Source organism: Mustela erminea, chromosome 11, assembly GCF_009829155.1.
Source record: "Mustela erminea isolate mMusErm1 chromosome 11, mMusErm1.Pri, whole genome shotgun sequence".
Lineage (NCBI taxonomy): Eukaryota > Metazoa > Chordata > Mammalia > Carnivora > Mustelidae > Mustela > Mustela erminea.
In genome coordinates, this window is record NC_045624.1 from 27220534 (window position 1) to 27239881 (window position 19348).

General features: G+C 36.2%; 2 protein-coding genes across 4 annotated transcripts in view; both read left to right on the forward strand.

Moving 5' to 3' along the window:
• Positions 1-3609: 3609 nt before the first annotated feature.
• Positions 3610-18167, forward strand: NDUFA5 (NADH:ubiquinone oxidoreductase subunit A5). Of its 2 annotated transcripts, XM_032304223.1 has the most exons (6): positions 3610-3736; positions 4015-4059; positions 7998-8114; positions 13286-13351; positions 16736-16854; positions 17926-18167. In XM_032304223.1, the coding sequence occupies exons 1-5, from the start codon at positions 3716-3718 to the stop codon at positions 16835-16837; spliced, it is 351 nt and encodes a 116-aa protein (XP_032160114.1). In that variant the 5' UTR covers positions 3610-3715; the 3' UTR covers positions 16838-16854; positions 17926-18167. The 2 variants fall into 2 exon arrangements, with proteins under 2 accessions (XP_032160114.1, XP_032160113.1); XM_032304222.1 differs by lacking the exon at positions 17926-18167 and having other exon boundaries at positions 16736-16903.
• The window catches only part of LOC116568657 (solute carrier family 13 member 1), a 323245-nt gene continuing 321857 nt past the window's right edge, over positions 17961-19348 (forward strand). For both annotated transcript variants that reach the window (XM_032304209.1, XM_032304210.1), the window contains exon 1: positions 17961-18039. The gene's annotated coding sequence lies outside the window, so the exon portion shown is untranslated. The remainder of the gene's footprint in view (positions 18040-19348) is intronic.

Below are 19348 nucleotides of genomic sequence, written 5' to 3' on the forward strand. Positions count from 1 at the left end.
GGTTCTAAAAACCACTATATTGAAAACATATTGAAAATTATCTGGTTATGGACACTTTTTACAAATATCCACAGCATAGATAGAAAAGAATGGAAAAAATCCAAAATGTTTTGAATATGCACTATATGAATGGAGGCACAAGAGATGGGTAATATCCAAACAATTCAAATTTTAATATTTTGGTCTGTTCTAAGAACGAACTTGAAAAAAATTATTTTCTTTCTTGCCAAGTCTGGGAGAGGAGAGAATACTCCCTGAGGCGACATTATTTTTATCCTTGCTCCCTGACCATGAAAACGAAGAGTAAACTGGCCAAGGTAGCACTTATCTCCTCTAGATTATTAGAGCCCCTTGTGCCCTGAAAATTGAGATGCTTTCTTCTTTTTCAGCCATCTGGTTTCATGCCTCCTTCAAGTAATTGGCTGGGGAGCATAGTTCCAGAGCCCTTAATTCTAGAGAAACACTTTAATAACATAATTTTGGTAAGATCCAGCCCTTCACAGAGCCTCTGTCAGTAAGCAGCAGCGTAGGAAGTCCTAAACCGTTCAGTTACTTAATTTGGGGGAAAAAGCCTTCCCTTTTTGGAAGAGCTAGGGGTCCTCCACAGCCCATTATGTAAAACTTGAGATCCAGATTTTAGCTCTAAGTCACCTGGCCTGCTCTAATTTTATTCACAGAATTTCCTAACATCTGTCTCCTTCCTTAGAAGGATTCTAACACTTACCCTCTGGGAACTGTCTCCCAAAGAGAATATCATACATTTGATGTCCTTGCTGCTCACATTAAGATATTCCCAAATCCCTTTCTGATATCACAGGTGCCAAGGTTGATTTCTTAGTAGGCAATTCTTCTATCACGAGCCATAGGACACCACTCTCAGGCCCTATCCATACACAGCCTTGCACCTCTGCAACAGGGTTGCTTCAGAAAACCTACACACTTTCCCACCACATAGAAATGGTTAGCTATGCAGTACCTTAGCCAGGATCAGCTAGGTCTGTCTAGCCGTGGTGTCTTTAGCAAATACAGTACGGCAGAAGCCTAAACTCCCAAAGCCACAACAAGTGAAAACACATGCATCTTTTATAATCACATGATTCTGCGTTCTAGAACATATCGCAATGACAAAAGCTCTTAGAATCGGGGGGGGGGCAGGGAGTAAAGTTTGTGACCTCATAAACTTCCATTCATCTAAATTCCGGTGATTATTTCAGCATTATTTGGTTTGAAAAATAAGGACATTTCCTCTCATTCTTAATATCATTTCCTGAATCTAATCTAGTGTGTCCAAATATAAATGTCACTATTGCAGGAGCAAACTGATGCATCAGATGGTTTGTTCCAGTTCAGTAGTTTGTATTTTTGTATGTGTGTACATCCATATACGTGCCTGCTTGTATCTTTAAAATGCCATTAATACATGCATATGTGTTAATATGTATTTCCTCTGTCCTGAATTGTCATTATGAATTATTTAAATACAAGAAGTTAGAAATTATTATGGAAGTTATGGTGAAGCCTAATTCTTGAGTAATCTGACTGGAAAGATTATGACCCCCCCATAATGGAAATACGAAGCTGGGAAAAAAAAAAAAAGAAAAGACCTCCATTGTTCATATTTCTAGGGACAGCTATCCTAATAGAAGAGAGGAACATTGATCAAACAAATCTATTACTCAGTGTTAGTTTATAGGATTGCTGTAACAAAATACCACACACTTGGGGATTTAAAACATCATTAAAAGTATTAACTAAATCTGAGGTCAAGTCAGAGTTGGTTTCTTCTAAGGGCTAAGAGAATTTGTTTCCTCCTCTCCCCTAACTTCTAGGGATTTTCTAGCACTCTTTGTTGTTCTTTGACTCACAGAAGCATCATCCCTATCTCTGCCTTCATCTTTGCATTATGTTTGCCATTCTTCCTGTGTATATTTCTCTGGGTCCAAATATTTCCTTTTAATAAGGTCCTCAGTTGTTTTAGACAAAGGCCCACTATCATGACCTCATCTTAACTAATTACATTTGCAAAGATCCTATTTTTATATAAGGTCACATTTTAGTGGGGTTATGACTTCAACATACGAATTTGGGGGGACAAAATTTAACCTTTAACACTCAGTTGTAGGTTTTGCATATCTTCAACGAACTATTGTGAAGTTATTCTCTAAAGTGATTATACCAGTTCACTCCCACCAGCAGTGTATGAGTGTTTCTGTTGCTCCATGTCCTTGCTATCACTTGGTATTGTCAGTCTTTAATTTTTGTCCATAAGATGTCAGTAGAATTATAGTTAATTTGCACTGTATTATTAGGGAGGTTGAATCCTTTTCATGTTTAGTGATTCTTCCTGTTTCCATTTTTGTCAATTGCCTCTTCATTTCCTTTGCCTATCTTTCTATTGTATTCATTAAAATATATATTTATTGAATGTTTATTATGTACCATGTACTATTTTAGGCATTTTAGATGTGGTAGGAATAAATTTCCACTGCATATGGCTTATATATTCTAGAAAGGGTGATACACAGTAACAATATAAGCAAGACAATTAGATAGTGTATTAGAAGGGGATAAAGACTATGAAGAAAACAAAACAAAGATCACAAGGATTGCAGGGTAAATTTCATAGCCTGGGCAGGCCGTAATGAGAAGGTAATATTTGAAGGAAGTGAAAGATGGAGCCATGTGCCCATCTGGTGGAATGGTTTTCCTAGAAAAGAATTAGAACAGCTACCTAAGCATGGAGAGGAGAAAAGGAGGTCGGTTCTGAGAAGTGAGAGACTGTGGGGCTCTCTGCTGCAGAAGAAAGGCAGATAAAGGACTTTGGCTTTTATATATATTTTTTATATATACACATATGTGTTCACTCAGTTTGTTGTGCTTTTCTCTCGTTGACTTTTTAGCAAACGCCTTCTTTGACTACAGTCACCTACCATTTTGGGTTAGTTACTTCCGCTTCCCTGCTACCACTGCACTTGGCACAGACTCTTTTAGAACACTTACCAAATATTAATGCATCTTTTCATTATGGTTCAGTAAATTCCAGGATGTAGGATCCCGTCTTACAAATTATGTCCCGGTAACTAACACATCATGCGTACTCCGTCTGCAGAGGTAAGTGGGGAGAAGTGGTGTGGTCTGCTGTCCCTTCACCTGAGGAAAAGTGGATGATGTACTTCCGAAAGGTGAAGTGGAAGAGGGTTGAGATAAGAAATGGCCTCACACTGCAAAATGCTTTGGCGCATTAGACCGAGAATACTGATATGCTTGCGCTATGAATTAACCCTTGCTGCTACTCGATCACTTAGATGATAGCTCCAGAGAACCACTCTCATTTTACTAAACGCTGCACCGTGGAAGGGAGGTTGAGGAATTCGCCAAACGTTAAGACGAGTGCAGGTTCTGTCACAGCTTTCTGGAGATTTGGAGTATTTCCCCTCTGCCTTTGGGCAAGCCGTCAAAGGCAGTTAAGGGCAGGAGCCGAGACTTAACCCAGCTAACACACACCAGCTTCCTCCAGCGCCTGCTTTAGACGCTCGTGTACTCATTGCGCATGCGTCCATTTTCCGCTTAGAAATGGGCGGGGTACAGCCTAAATCCTGAGCGAGGCTGACCGAGTCTGTTTCCAAGGTGACGGTGTGGCGGCCTCGGTGGTGGATTGAGCGGGTCTGAGCGTGGTTCCCAGAGGGCTGCGCGTCCCCGACCTGTCGGCGCTGTCATGGCGGGTTTGCTGAAGAAGGTAAGGTGACTGGAGGTCACTGTTGGACTTTCGGTCGTGGGGGTAGAGTCAGCCCGAAAGCGTCTCATCCCGCGGGTGATGGCCGGAACTGGCGCGGGCTTGCCGGGGTTTTGGGGGGACTCCTTCAGCTGTGTCCTCAGAGATGACGGATTTCGTAGCTCCGCCCCAGACTAGTGGCTCTGAGAGACCGATCGCACGGTTAGGCCGGTTTTAGCCGGGGGACTGGTGGTTTAGCGCGGAATTGTCTGCAGCGTGAATCGTGTTTTGTTTCCGAACAGACCACCGGCCTTGTGGGATTGGCTGTCTGTGAGACTCCGCACGAGGTACGTGCTGCTCCATTCCTGACACCGCGAGGACGACCAGAGCGCTGTGACCTTGTTGGAAAGACCAGGGGGATGTGGACATTCAAGCCTGAAATTACAGCTCAGCCCGAGAGCTGTCTTGAGACCGAGCAGCGCCCACTTCGTTGATCGGTGCCGTGTGTTGGTGTCGTGCGTGCCCCCCGACCTCGTTCTTCAGCCACTTCCCTTGCCAGTTTCTCCGTAGCCGTCTGGTGGCTTCGCCTGTACTTGTTGGAGGGCCCTCCCGTCCCTGTAGCTCCATTTTCCACCTTTAACCCCCGCCTCACATTTTCTGCCTTAGGTGCCTCAGATTCCAGCACACTCTGGCTTACGGAATATATCGCTCTGGCAACTAACCCCTGTGTCATCAGTTTTCCCTTCTAGTGGGAACGCTTCCATCTAAAACACTTCAAAAACCTCCTCCCGCTATCCCTGACCTGCCTTGAGTAATCACACCATTTCTCTCCTCCCCTTTATAGGTGATTGGAAAGAGTTATCTATACTTAACTGTCTCCATTGTCTCTTACTTCCCTTTGAACACTTCACTCAGATTTGGCTACAACTGCCCTTTTCAAGATCACCATGATTTCCGTGCTGCTAAATCCAACGGTCACCTCACGTTTCTCATCTTAATTGACCCATTAATAGCACTTGCCACATTTGGCGCCGTCTCCCATCAAGCATTTGGGGCTTGGGGACACCTCAATCTCCTGCTTTTTTGGTTATCTCCCCCCCCCTTTACTTTCTTCTCCTCCTCCTATTCTGGTTATTTCTCATATCCCCACTTACAAATTTTGGAGTGCTAAGACTTAGTTCTTGGAACTTTCCTCTGCTTATATTTGTCTCCTTGTCTGGACTCAATCTAGTGGTTTTAAATACCATTTATACACTGATAACTGTTGGATTTCTGTACCAAGCACGGACCTCTCCTTATGAGAGTCTTCTCTATTTAATTGCTTAGTGGATATCTCCACTTGAATGTCAGGCAACCCAAACTTAAATGTCCAACATTGGGTTCCTGTTCTTCTGTGTAAAATCTGCTCCTCTCTCAGGCTTGCTTACCTCAATGAATGGCATTTCCATTCTTGTACTCACTCAGGTCAGAAACCTTGAAACCATGTTTAATTTCTCTCTCTTGCTCACACCCCACAGTTAGGACTTAATTACATCCTCTAGGTTTCTACTTTTAACATATATCCAGATTTTGAGTACTTCTCACCATCTCCTCTGCTGCTACAATGTTCTCAGCTACCATCATCAAGCTGAAGCATTTGCTTCCTAACTGCCTTTCCTTCTTTGTCACGGCTTCACTTTAGTCTTTTTCAACCAAGCTAGAGTCAGCTTGACACATATGAGTCTGGTCATGTCTCTCAGCGGAACCCTCCACTGGCTTTTGAATTCACTTGCAGTAGAGAAGTCCTAATAAAGGCCCTCCAGACCGCTATTTAGCATTCCGAATTCTAGTAATTTATCTTGCTCATTGACTTTCTCTATTAGAAGGTAGGTTTTCAGAAGGCAGGGATTTTTTATTATTTTATTCACTGCTAGAACTAGGATGAGCACATGGTATGTGCTCAGTAAAGATAAGGTTTGTTAAACGAATGTTGTGTAGTTCCTAAGAGTTCATAATGACTCATTATTGTCTAAAACGGAACTCACGGTTCTATATTCTAGCCACATGCTGTCCAATAAAAATATAATGTGGGTTATAAATACAAACTCTGTTCGTAATTTTAAATTTTGTAGGACTCACTTTTTTTAATACAGAAAAAGGTAAAAACTAGTAATTTTATTTAATATATTTAAAACATGTTAATGTTTTATTTATTTTAATAAAATGTCCATTCCAGTATATAATCAATATAAAAATTAATATATTATACTCTTTTTTATACTAGATCTTCAAAATCCACTGTGTATTTGTGTTTATAGCACTTTTTAGTTCTAACCACATTTCAAGTGTTTGATAACCATATTTGGCCAGTGACTATTGGGCAGCAAAGTCAAAGGAAACTAGAACTATATACTAATTACTTTATATTCCTTTTATTTTTGCCATTCAGTCCTATGTGTGTATTCCATGTGTAAGGTTGTCTTTTCCTACATCTTTAAGTGTCCAAGTCCTATCATTCCTCCAGGTCTATCTCAGATACTTCTTTTTCTTAAACCTTTCTCTGATACCTGCTGAAGTGACTCCCTCCAATAGAACAGTATTGCTAACATTTATTGAAAGTTAATGGATGCCAGATACTGTTTTAAGCTATACAACAACCTATGAAGCAGATATTATTAACATCTCCATTTTAGAACCCAAGTCTGTTAACTTGACCTCTCAATTGCCATATCCTTTGCTTAAATTAAGAAGAAATGAGGCTGAAAACCCATGCATAATTCAGATTATATGTTATCTGATAATTTCTACATTAGTATAGTTAAAAAATACTCTTATGGAACATTGTATCAAATGTCTAAATAATGTCTAAATATGCAGATTACTTTTTAAGAAAAGCAATTCTTAGAGGCCCTGAAGGTTTATTTATTTATTCATAATGTATATTGTGAATACATAGGAATGAAACTAGGTATTAGCACCTGTGGATTTTATACAATTAAACTAAAAAATTTCAAATCAAATACAAAGAAATAATAAAAAATTCTTTATCATGTATGTGTATTTATGATTATACTTACTACTTGTGAACATTTGTGAATTAGCATCTGCTATCACAGCTTCTTACATATGACTTTATCCAGACTGCTGTGTGTGAACTTGAAGTTCAGTGTGCTTCAATACAGGCTGTACAGTGATTCAATTCTCTTGTTACTTTCCTGTTAAGCCTGTGGTGAAACCTTCATTCACATAATACCAACTCAGTTATCATAAGCTGAAGTATTAGGACTACATTGGTTAAATTTGATCATCCTGATGATCATTGTTTATTTTACTTATGCAGAAATTCAGATAAGAAAAATTGAAAAAAAATATTATTTTGTAGTGCTTAGAATCTCAATTTGAGAAATAATGATTTAGTAAATGAGTTGATTTTCAGATTAGATCATTAGTAATAAGTTAGAATGCAGTTTTATTTTTACTTAGTATCATACCTTTGGCTTATATACAACTTCTGTTGTTCATGCAATGTGAAAAGTATCCATATTTCTACATTTAACCCTTGAATAGCACAGGTTTGAACTGCTTGGGTCCACTTATATGCACATTTTTTTTCAATAAATACAGTACAGTGCTGTAAGTGTATTTTCCTTAAGACGTCCTTTTTTCTTTTTTTAAAGATTTTATTTATTTATTTGACAGAGAGAGAGATCACAAGTAGGCAGAGGAGGGGGCGGTAGGGTGGGGGGTGGGAAACAGGCTCCCCGCTGAGCAGAGAGCCCAATGGGGGGCTCCATCCCAGGACACTGAAATCATGACCTGAGCTGAAGGCAGAGGCTCAGCCCACTGAGCCACCCAGGTGCCTCTCCTTAAGATTTTCTTAATAACATTTTCTTTTCTCTAACTTACTTTATTGTAAGAATATAATATATGATGCATACAACATATAAAATATGTGTTAACCAGCTGTTTGTGTTATTGGTGAGGCTTCTAGTCAACCGTAGGCTATTAGTTAAGTTTTGGCAGAGTCATAAGTTATACGTGGATTTTCAGCCATGCCAGGGACTGGCCCCCAACCCCAGCGTTGTCCACGAATCAACTGTACTCACATTTTTCATCAGTTATAAAGGTGATAGATAGTGCATAGACATGAAGAAATTGCAACAAGGAAGAATTAAATGCTTTTTAAAAAACGTGAGGGGTTTTTGTTTTGTTTTGCCTTTTTGTAATTTGTGAGACTTTCTGAAGTATTCTGTTGAATCTTAAGATGCTATTTTAAACTGGAAATGTATATGATTTGTCTTTTCAGAGGCTAAGAATATTGTACACAAAGATTCTTGATGTTCTTGAGCAAATTCCTAAAAATGCAGCATATAGGAAGTACACAGAACAGATTACAAATGAGAAGCTGAGTATGGTTAAAGCGGTAAGTAGCTGACTTGATTGTGTTTTCTTGGATATATGGTTTCAATGCAATATTAACAAAAAAGTTCAGTTGTTTATTTTTTGCATATTCCACATGTGGAATATACTTTGCTCTTTTCTATTCTTTGTTTTCCTTCCATCCTTTGTCCCTTTATTCAGCAAATTCCTTTTTACTAAATGCATTCCATGTGCAAGCCACTGTTAAACACCATAGTGAAATAACCACATTAGGTCTCTTCTCTAAATTCACATTGTTCTTTTTACCTCTCTTCCTGATCAAGTCCTTTGTTGATTAATGACTTATCTATAGATATAATAATCCTTACCTCTTTTCTCTAGTTTCAGTGTAGAGAAGAATAAAAGCAAAACAAAAAATGTCTGTTGTGTTTTAAAAAAATTCTCAAAAGTAACTCTTAAAAAGTGCTTTGTTGCAGAGGACCAAGTCAGTCTCTTAATTACCAAAAATTGTATCAAACATTGTTATTAACTGACTCTGTCCCCTCCCCCCATTCATATGCTGAAGACCTAACCCCTCTCCAGTGTGGGTGGAACATCTGTAGAAGTAATTAAGGTTAATGGGGTTCTAAGATTGGAGCCCTGATTCAGTAGAATTAGTGTCCTTATACTCAGAGACAGCCATGTGAGGACTCAATGAAAAAGTAACTATCTGCAAGCCAGAAAGAAAGCTTTTATCAGAAACTGACCTTATTGCACCTTGATCTTGGGCTAACAGTCTCCAGAACTGTGAGAAGATAAATTTCTGTTGTTGAAGCCATAGAGTCTGTGGTATTTTGTTGGCAGCCCTAGCGGACTAATAGAAGCATTTTATAGGTTTTAAATCAAAGGCCCTAGCCAGACACACCATAGACTGCTACTAGTTCTTTTATACCAAACTGTATTGCACTATTGTACAATTAAATTTCTCAATTATTAAATTTTCACACTAGCAATTATTTCATGGACTTTTGTAATTTTCCAGAAGTGTTCATAAACTCTAAAAGTAATTTACATATAAGTAATAAGTGGTCCTAATACATTTTTCTTATTATTATGTTACCATGCTCTGTAGTCCAAAGAGAATAATTATTTTTCCCTAGGTATGCAGCAAAACAGTTTGATTTAGAACTTTTATTCTTAGCTTGGCAATTCTGAAAGTGGCTTACAGATTAAAGTCTATAAGGGGAAGTTCACCATTTCTTTTGATTTCATGTTTTCCTTAAGGTAAAACGGGCTTCGCATTTTTTTTTTTCCATCACAGAGTAAGAAATTTCCCTTTCTCTTTTCATGAGGTAAAGCTCTTTGAGTCTTTCTCTGCTTTCCTTCTCTATAACCTTATCCCACTTTAATCGTTTTTCTCTATTTCCCTTTTATCCACGGATTTAATTAACTTTCAGATAGCCTCAAAATGTATTTTCTTAAAAAGAAAATTCTTATCTTTATATCTTCCTTTATTTTTGCCCTCTTTTTCTTTTCTCTCTTATCCAGTGTCCACCAAAGAAGAGTTTACTGTCATTACTTTCACTTACTAGTTAAAATAGTTTTCTCTGACTTGGGCTTTTTTAATTGCCGTTTAACTTACCGGTCCATGTGTAGTTCCATCATAATTCATTATATGCCCCACACTGCCAATAGAATGATTTTTTTTTTTTTTCAGTCTATAAATCTGATCCAGGTTCTTCCTGTGGTTTCTTGGTTAGTGTTTCTCAGATGCAGAATTTAAGAATTTTTGCTGAGTTAGTTGTATGAAACTCTCCTAACTGCTTTTATCTCCAAGCCTTTCTTTGATGTACAGCCAGGTTTGAGAACCACTGACTTACATGTTAAAGTCCTTAGAGTGGTATGGAAGGTGCTCCAATGTCTGACTCTGGGTTATCTTCTGAATCTTACCTTGTCATTTCCAATTTCATACCCTAAACTTCAGCAATACCAAACAGCTGATAATTTCGTGATTTACATGTAATTTTATTATTGTGTTTCTTTGTATTTTCTCTTCTTCTTCCTGGAATACCCTTACCTTGTCTTTCTGGCTTATTCAAGGCCTCAAGATCCGTTACTAACTATGTAAAGCCTTTTCTTATCTTCCTAAGTAGAGATTAACAACTTCCTTGCTTTTCTTACATTGTACCTGTCACACTGTATTTTATTTATGACTTCTCTCCTAGTCCATAAGCTACTTATGATTGATGCTTGCATTCCTCTTTGTGTCCCAAGAATTGAGCATAGTGCCTGGTGCTTATATAAGGCCCTATAGAAATTTTTGTCTATCCAAAAGGCTACATACAAATAGTTTTAATAATCCTAAGTACCGTATAATAGTTGTATCCTCATTCCTGGTTTTGGTAAAATTATTACAGATTTTTAACCCTCAATAGAGTCCTATATGAAGTCTTCAGTAAATATTGTTATGATTATAAAATATCTATTTACTAAGCCTGAAATGGAAATAAAAGTAAATATTTTTTCAGATTATACTAGGGAGGTAGAATATTGGTGAAAAGTATTGGTTTGTGGCCTGCCCAAAATTTTCATCTCAGCTCTAATACTTCTTTGCTGAGTGACTATTGGCATATTGTCCATTTCTTTTTCTCAGTTTCCTCATCTAAAATTCGAGTATAATACCAACTTAAATACTTACTGTTAGGACTGAATGAGGTAATTATGTACAGTGTTTAACACATTTGCAGGCACATGGTGATCAGTACATGGTAGCTTATTAAGTTTAAGGACGTTCTGTCACTGTTAAATAGAAGTCATATTATTAACTTAACTTCAGTAAGACAAATTTTGAATTGTTTTCCTAGCACAGGATTCTCTTGAGTTGGAAATACTGAACCTTCTTTGCCTTCTTTTCTTCACTCTCCTGGGTCTCTTAACAGTGACCACCTTCCCCGTTTTGCTTTTGGAGTTCGGCTTTAAAGCTCAGTTAATTCTGAGTTAACCAGTCTTTCTCAAACATGTTCATCTGCTTTCCTCCGCCTTCTTTTCTAACTATTTTCATTTATTCAAGAAACATTGAATGCCTTTTATATGCCATGTATGTTTGTAGGGATGGAAGCCAGTGCCTATATGACCAGGAACAAAGTAGATAAAAATCCCTGCCTTCTTGGAGATTACACATTAATGGTGGGAGGCAAAGAAGTAAGTAAGTTAATAAAGAAGTACATTAAATAGCATGTTAGAAAGTAGTTAAATGCAGTGAAGGAAAATGAAAAGAGAATGATGTGTATATAGGTGATGAGGGATGTTACGATACATATTTGTTTCCTCTGCCTGTCCTAATAAACTTGGCAGCTTAAAACAATAGAAATTTATTCTTTTACATTTCCAGAAGCCAAAAATCCTAAAATTAGTACCAAGGGCCCAAATCAGGGTATTGACAAGACTGCGTTCCTTTTAGATGTTCTAGGGTAGAACCTGTTTCTTGACATTTGCAGCTCTGGTGGCTTTCAGCATTTTTGGTTTGTCATTCTAATCTCTGCCTCTGTGGTCACATTACTTCCTCTTCTTCTGTGCATCATTTCACTCTGCCTCTGTCTTTAAAGGATTCCTGTAATTGTATTTAGGGCCTACTTGGATAATTTAGGATAATCTCTGTCTCAGGATTCTTAATTACATTTGCAAAGTATTTGCCCCACAAGGTAACATTAATAGGTTTTAGGGATTAGGTCATAGATATTTTGTGGGGCATTATTTAACCTACCACAGTATAAGTTACTATCAAGAGTGGTCCTCACTAAGAAGGTGATACATGAGCTAAAACTTGGATGGAAGTGAGGAAACAAGCCATGCAGATATCCCTGGTTAGCCAGCAGATGCCCTGAAGCAGGAACGTGCCAGTTCCTGTAGAAAATATCTTTGTTTTTTTTTTCTCTTTTCATTCCTTTTGTGGGTCAAAAAACCATCCTTTTTACACCTTACATATGTGTAAGAATGTATAGAACATGGCTTCTGGATCTCACAAAGCTCAGTTTACTAGCAATAAATACATGTTATTGTATTTTCTAGGTAACGTATTAGCATTTCTTTTCTATTTTAATTTTATTTTAATTTTCTGTTTTAATTATAAGCATTTCTTTTCTATTTCTTTCTATTTTATTGAAGAATAATGTACAAAAGAAATATGCAGAAATCCTAAGTGTAGAGCTTGATGAATTTTCACAAAGTAATCACACCCATGTTAACACCAAATCAGAGGACATTTTCAGAATGCCCAAACCCTCTCTTTTTACCCTCCAAGTTAGTACCCTCCTAAAGATAACTACTCTTCTGACCTCTAACACCACAGATTCATGTCACCGGGTTTTTAAATTTTTATAAATGGAATCTAAGTCTGTGCTTTTCTGTGTGTGATTTCGTTCATTTACTATTATGTTTGAGAGAATCATCTGTGTTCTAGCTGTAGTTCATGTATTCTCGTTGTTAGGTAGTATCCTGTTATATCCAAATACTATATTAATTAATTCTATATAGGATTATTTGAATTATTTCTAGTTTGGGGTTATAATTTGTGCTGCTGTGAACATTCTTGAACATGCCATTTGGTTAATGTATTATACTTTTCTGTTTGGTATATACCTAAGAGTGGAATTCTGGGTTGTAGAGTAGCATTTATTTTGAATACTAATGCTCTCAGAGGAAATACAGGAAATACTAAGAAAATAAAGTAGTATTTTAAAATCTGTATTTTATTTATTTATTTTAAAAAAGATTTTATTTATTTATTTATTTGACAGAGAGACACAGTGAGAGAGAGAACACAAGCAGGATATGTGGGAGAGGGAGAAGCAGGCTTCTTGGTGAGCAGGGAGCCTGATGTGGGGCTCAGTCCCAGGACCCTGGGACCATGACCTGAGCCAAAGGTAGATGCTTAACAACTGAGTCACCCAGGTGCCCTAAAATCTGTATTTTAGAAAAACTGAGGTGGACATCATATTTCTTACTCTTGATAAGCAAGTTAATATTAAGACAGAAAAACAATAAAATAGTAAATGAAATGGGTTTCCACCAGATATTTGGCAAACATTAGTAAGGGCTTAATAAAATAAAAATTAATTATGTTTGCTATAATAAGTGCTATTTTATATTTGGACCTTTTTAATTAGGATATTGAAACATTTAGATATTGTGCTTCTTTGTTTAAATCTTTTTTTCTTTTTTTCCCTTAAATTGTAGGAACCAGATGTTAAGAAATTAGAAGACCAACTTCAGTGTGGCCAACTAGAAGAGGTTATTCTTCAGGTAAATAAAAAGTTGAATATTTAGCTGTTTGGCTTTAAATGGTCAGAGGCACAATACTTAGAGACACAAAACTGACTTTCCAGAAAAAAAAAAACAACCCTAAATTTCTTTATTTAATCAACTCTCAAATATAAGAATAATTGCATATAGGAAATACTTGTGTCATGTATATATCAATTAAATATTTCTCAGTAATTATAGTTTGAATTTATGAGGCTTCTGTTGGAGATTTGGAGTTGGATACACCTTAAATTTACTGTTAGCCTTTAGTTCAAACTAGTAACACAATATTACTATTATTTGAATAATTTTATCTTTTAGATACATACTTTTGTGTTTTAAAGGCTTCATATATTTTTAATATAGAGAAATACAGGTTTTTTGAATCACAAAATCATAAAATGAAAATGTATTTTCATTTTTTACTTTGATTAACACATCTGTGCCTTTTTTTTTTTTAAAGATTTTATTTATTTATTTGACAGAGATCACAAGCAGGCAGAGAGGCAGGCAGAGAGAGAGGAGGAAGCAGGCTCCCTGCTGAGCAGAGAGACCAATGTGGGGCTTGATCCCAGGACCCTGGGATCATGACCTGAGCCAAAGGCAGAGGCTTGAACCCACTGAGCCACCCAGGCGCCCCCTGTGCCTTTTTTTAAGTTGTGTGCATTTTTTCCCCCAATATTAATAAGGTTAAGCTTAAAACATGTTCTTGTATTTTGTGTTTTATATATTAAATCATTCATGTTTTTACTCTCTCATTTGTTTTTTTTAATATTTTATTTATTTAGGGCGCGTGGGTGGCTCAGTGGGTTAAACCTCTGCCCTCGGCTCAGGTCATGAACGCAGGGTCCTGGGATCGAGTCCCGCATTGGGCTCTCTGCTCATCAGAGAGCGTGCTTCCCCCTCTCTCTCTTCCTGCCTTTCTGACTACTTGTGATTTCTCTCTCTGTGTGTCAAATAAATAAATAAAATCTTAAAAAAAAAAAAAGATTTTATTTATTTATTAACATTTATCTTCTATATTTCTTTGAATGCTTTTTAAAATAAAAGAGATATTAACCTTAAACTTTTGCTATATTATCTGTACATTTTTTCAGTCTCTTCTTTGCCTTTTGACTTCAACTGAATATTTTCTCTCATATGTAAAGATGTTTTAAATTTTTATTTGGTCAAATCACATTCCCCGCTTTGCCCCGCCACTTCACCACCCACCTCCCTGCCACAGTATTATAGGTTTAGATGTCTACTCTTAGATGCCATCTGACACTCAATTCTGTTTCATTTTTTTTTTAATTTAAAGAAAATAAAACCATTTCTTCAGTTTTATTAAAGGACAAATAAAAGGATATAGTGGGCAGTATTGGTGATTAGGGAGGTATATCACCAACAGACATGATATACAAATTCAAAAGAATTGTTAGATGGCTCTGTTAAAAGAGGTATCAGGCATTCATACAGCCTTTTATGAATGTAGACTATTTTAGTCATTCAAAGGCCTATTTTTTTGGCCTTCTATTCATTCACCAGCTGTTGTACCATATGGCAATTTACTGCCTAACTTACTATTGTCCTTTTCCTCTTCCTTTCTTTTTTGTCAGATCTCACTTTGATCATGATTAGTTTAACTTACACATAAATTTATTATGCAGTTATAGTCTCAGGGTGCAATAGCTATTTTTAAGTCAGCTGTGCCATCTCCACAATTTCATAGGCAATTTTAAGGTTGAATTTTAGTAATGTTTTACTTAACCTAAAATATTTAAAACATTAATTGAAACCTATAACCAATATAAAAATATTGTCATATTTTATATTCTTTTTTATACTAAGTCTTTAAAATCTTTTGTGTATTTTATACTTGCAGCATGTCTGAGTTTGAACTGGCTGCATTTCAGATGCCTAGTCAGTAGTCACATGTAGGTAGTAGCTACCATTTTTTTTTTTTTTAAAGATTTTATTTATTTATTTGACAGACAGAGATCACAAGTAGGCGGAGAGGCAGGCAGAGAGAGTGGGGGAAGCAGGCTCCCTGCTGAGCAGAGAGCCGGATGCGGGGCTCGATCCCAGGACCCCGAGATCACGACCCAAGCCAAAGGCAGAGGCCTAACCCACTGAGCCACCCAGGTGCCCCAGTAGCTACTATTTTTGACAGCCCATTTTTAGAGAGATGATAGAAGAAGGAAACGATACTGTGTTAGAAGTAAGGAAGAGAGCAGGAATGGGCAATAGCGGTCTCATGCAGCTGAGTCCAGCTACCTGAAATGGGGTTGACCTCATGATGGTATAGGGTTAGGTACCCTCCCCACACTACACGATGCCTTTGGGGCTTAAAGAAAGCATGAATGGTCAACAGACCCAGGCCAAAGGGCTGTCAGGGAAATAGCCATCGTTAGAGATATTTTTAATTAGTATTTATGCTATTTTCTCATTTTAGTATTAGTAAATCCCTCTATCCTCAGACTTCTATTAATCTGCTTTTTAACTCATTATTTGTATACATTTTAGACTTGATGCTAAACTTAGATTGGCTGTTTTGCCCCACTGGCATAAATGAGGCATTGCCTTTCTTAAAGAATTACAGTCTGTGATGGAATTTGGCACTTACTCTGTATTTGAAATCCTTTTCTGACATCCTGACAAGTGTTTAACAGTGTTTTTCTAAGTTAGCAGGACTTGTCATAGGTCTTTTTGTTGTATAAAAATGTGAAATCAAAAGAACCTAAAATATTTGTTAAATAGTTATAAATTTGTTTGAAGGGAAAAAGTTAAATGTAACATAGTCTGACTAAGGAAATTAATTCAATCAGTAAATTTTGTGCATCTATGATATTCTACATTCCATAGATCATTGTTTTACAAACTGTGGGTCAAGTGATTATGGGTCAGGAAGTCAGTTAGATGGGTTATGACTAGCATTTAAAAAAAATAATAGAAAATAATGTATCCTAGCTAGTAAAGGTAATGATAGTTTTATGTGCATATAATGGATCCTTTAGTAGAATTTGTTGTGTTTTACTGTGGGCCATGATAAAATAAAGCTTGAAAGCCATTGACATAGATAAGAGATATTCTTCTCATTCTCAAAGAATTTATAGTCTAATGGTGAAACAGACTATTAAGATTGAAAATTCACCAAGTAAATTTTGAACACTCTAATAGCAAATTTTAATTGTATAGAAAATATCAAAAGCCATCCTTTCTTGCTCATAATTATGTAGCTATGAGAATTAAGATAATTTTATTAGTAGTGTTCAACATTTGATGGTAGAATAGCTTATTAGGTATTAACATGAAAATGGTTTTAATAACTGTATTTCAGTCATTAGCTATGATAAATATCTATTAGTGTAATCAAATAATTTTTTAAAAAACTTTTATTAACAGGCTGAAAATGAACTAAGTCTGGCAAGAAAAATGTTACAGTGGAAACCATGGGAGCCTTTAGTGGAAGAGCCTCCTGCCAACCAGTGGAAATGGCCAATATAATCATCATTAAATGATTGGTGTGTTGATGGGAAATGGATGTAATTAAATGTTCTGTTATATTAAAAATGTTTCTATATTATTGACATCTTATAATTAAGAAAACTAATATGGAACATATTTAGGACACTTCTTAAAATTGATGACTATGGTAATAGGTTCTTGTGAATCCATTTTTGATATGTAAAGCATTCATTTAAATTATCTCAAAGATATTTTTGTTATTTGTTTTTTGCCTTTTTTTACGGAAAGGTTGTAGAAAGATTTGAAAGTTAATTGGAAAAATTCCTGTAGATTTTCAGCACAGAAGCCATAACAAAAATGTTAAGTATTTATAGTGGTATCTTCAACAGGTCATTTAATGATTTTTATCCTGAAAAAAAAAAAAAACCAGGAAAGATAGTTATTATTATTGTTTAGACAAATTTATAGGTCACTAAAGTGAAGTAGTAAGAGTAAAAGCCATCAAATTATAGTTGTACAGTTGAGGAAATTGATTTGGTATTTAAAAGAAAAATGTCTTTCTTGAAAGAAAAAATTTCTTACAGTGGTAGTTGGAAAAACTTTTTGTGTTATTTAAAGAAGTTGGCTTTCTGTTTCTTAGTCTTAGTTTTCTTGATTAACCAAAGCTTACAGGATAGAGATTGAGTATATGTAAAAGGAGAGATATCAAGAGTTTCTAAAGTTTATCTGACATACAGATAGGTTTATATTCAGAACATCTTAGTCATACATAGGTTGTAACTTCAAAGTGGAATCACGAGGTAGTTTTCACTAAGTTTCCAATATGAGTGCAGTTGAGTATCAAACCTAAGATAAATGCTAATTCAAGCAAGGAAAGAAACGGCATAAATTATTTTTCACATGTCCTCAGTACTTAAATTTGGTATTTTTTAGCTTCAAAGATAGTACTTTTCTGTGTGTTTGTACACATAGGTTTTGGGGCTTTTGCTATCCCTTGTGGCAAAGCAGAATCATTCAGAATTTTCAGAATGAGAAAATTTTTTTTTTCTGATATATTTCTTCTCTGTAAGAGCTGTAAATTGAATGGTAAATAAGCATTAATTGAGGTGGATTGAGTTACTTTTCAGCAGTCAGAATGCAAGAGAAGGCTTCTGCGGGGAAAGTGGAAAAGCTTTAGAGGGAGTCAGAGGTCCAGGGGTTCTCATCCCATGGTTCCAGTGCCATCAAGAGCTCAAGTGGAGGCAGGTTGTCAACCTCTCAGATTGACCTATTTCTTTCTTTGTAAAAAAAAAAGTAGAACTTATTATTTGTAACTTCCTTTTCAGTCCTAAATACTTGTATAATACATACTTATAGATGTAAAAAAAAATACATGATCTTAAAGCATATCTGTATAGATAATTCAACTGATTTCCTAATCAACCACTTGTTTTTTAGGTCCTTTGAGCACATGAACACAAAGATGGCTTGATGTCTCTCTCAGACTTTCTAGTCTCACCTCCCACGATTCTTGGGCATCATGTATTTTACAAACCGGGTTCCTGTAGCTAATAAAAAGGGGACCATATTGATGTTTGCATTAGAAATGCTAGTGGTAGAACAGTAGTAGTATAGTAATAATATAATAATAACTAATATTTGTTAATGTTTGCCAGGTACCGGTCTAAGTACTTGACTAATTTCACTCTTAAATCTGCACTACAACTCCTAAAAGAGTGATCGTGTAAATTATCTCCATTTCTCCAGATAAGGAAACCAAAATTCAGTGTGAGTACTGTTCTGGAATCGTAGGCAACTATAGGCAACATAGGCACCTTGGAAAAACAGGTGAATAAGTGGTGTAATAATGAACCGAGGTCCCGTAACTAGCTAGTAAGATGTGGAGCTAAATTTTGAATCTGGGAGTCTTGCTACAGAACTCATGTTCCTAACCATTATATTATTTTTATGAATATTCTTGCATTGCTGTCACTCCTGCCTATACCATAGGGACTGTACTAAAATAACCTATTTCTTGCTTTCTTGATTTGTTTTGTCAAAATGACTATAAAGAACAAATAGGAACAAAGATAGTAAACTGGATTTCATTTTGTAGAAAAATCTTCATATGGATTATAGGTAGATAATATAAATGGGATAGGTATTTAAAAGGCATTTTTGTGTGGGGCGTGTTTTTACATTTATTAACTGCCATTCCAACTGCCCATACACCTTACATCTGGTAGTTTTTACTCCTTCAAAAAATTTTCTGGTTGCTCTATAACGTCCAGATTAGGCTTTCCTGATCTCTTTACAAGTGATTCTTCCATTTAAAGATATTCAGTGTTGCTGAGTGGCTTCTAGACTAATTTGAGTAATTTTCAGAATGGCCCATTTCAATTCCTCCTAGGCTTTTTAGGTTTCATTCAGATTAATCACAAAACAGACACTTCAAAAGGAAAAGAAGCTAATAAGTTTGAGCTTTGCAAACAAGAAAGTGGCAGCAAAGTTGACACTCCCTTTCTTCTATCTGTGAACTGAGTGCAGAATATTCAAATTTATCCCATTCTT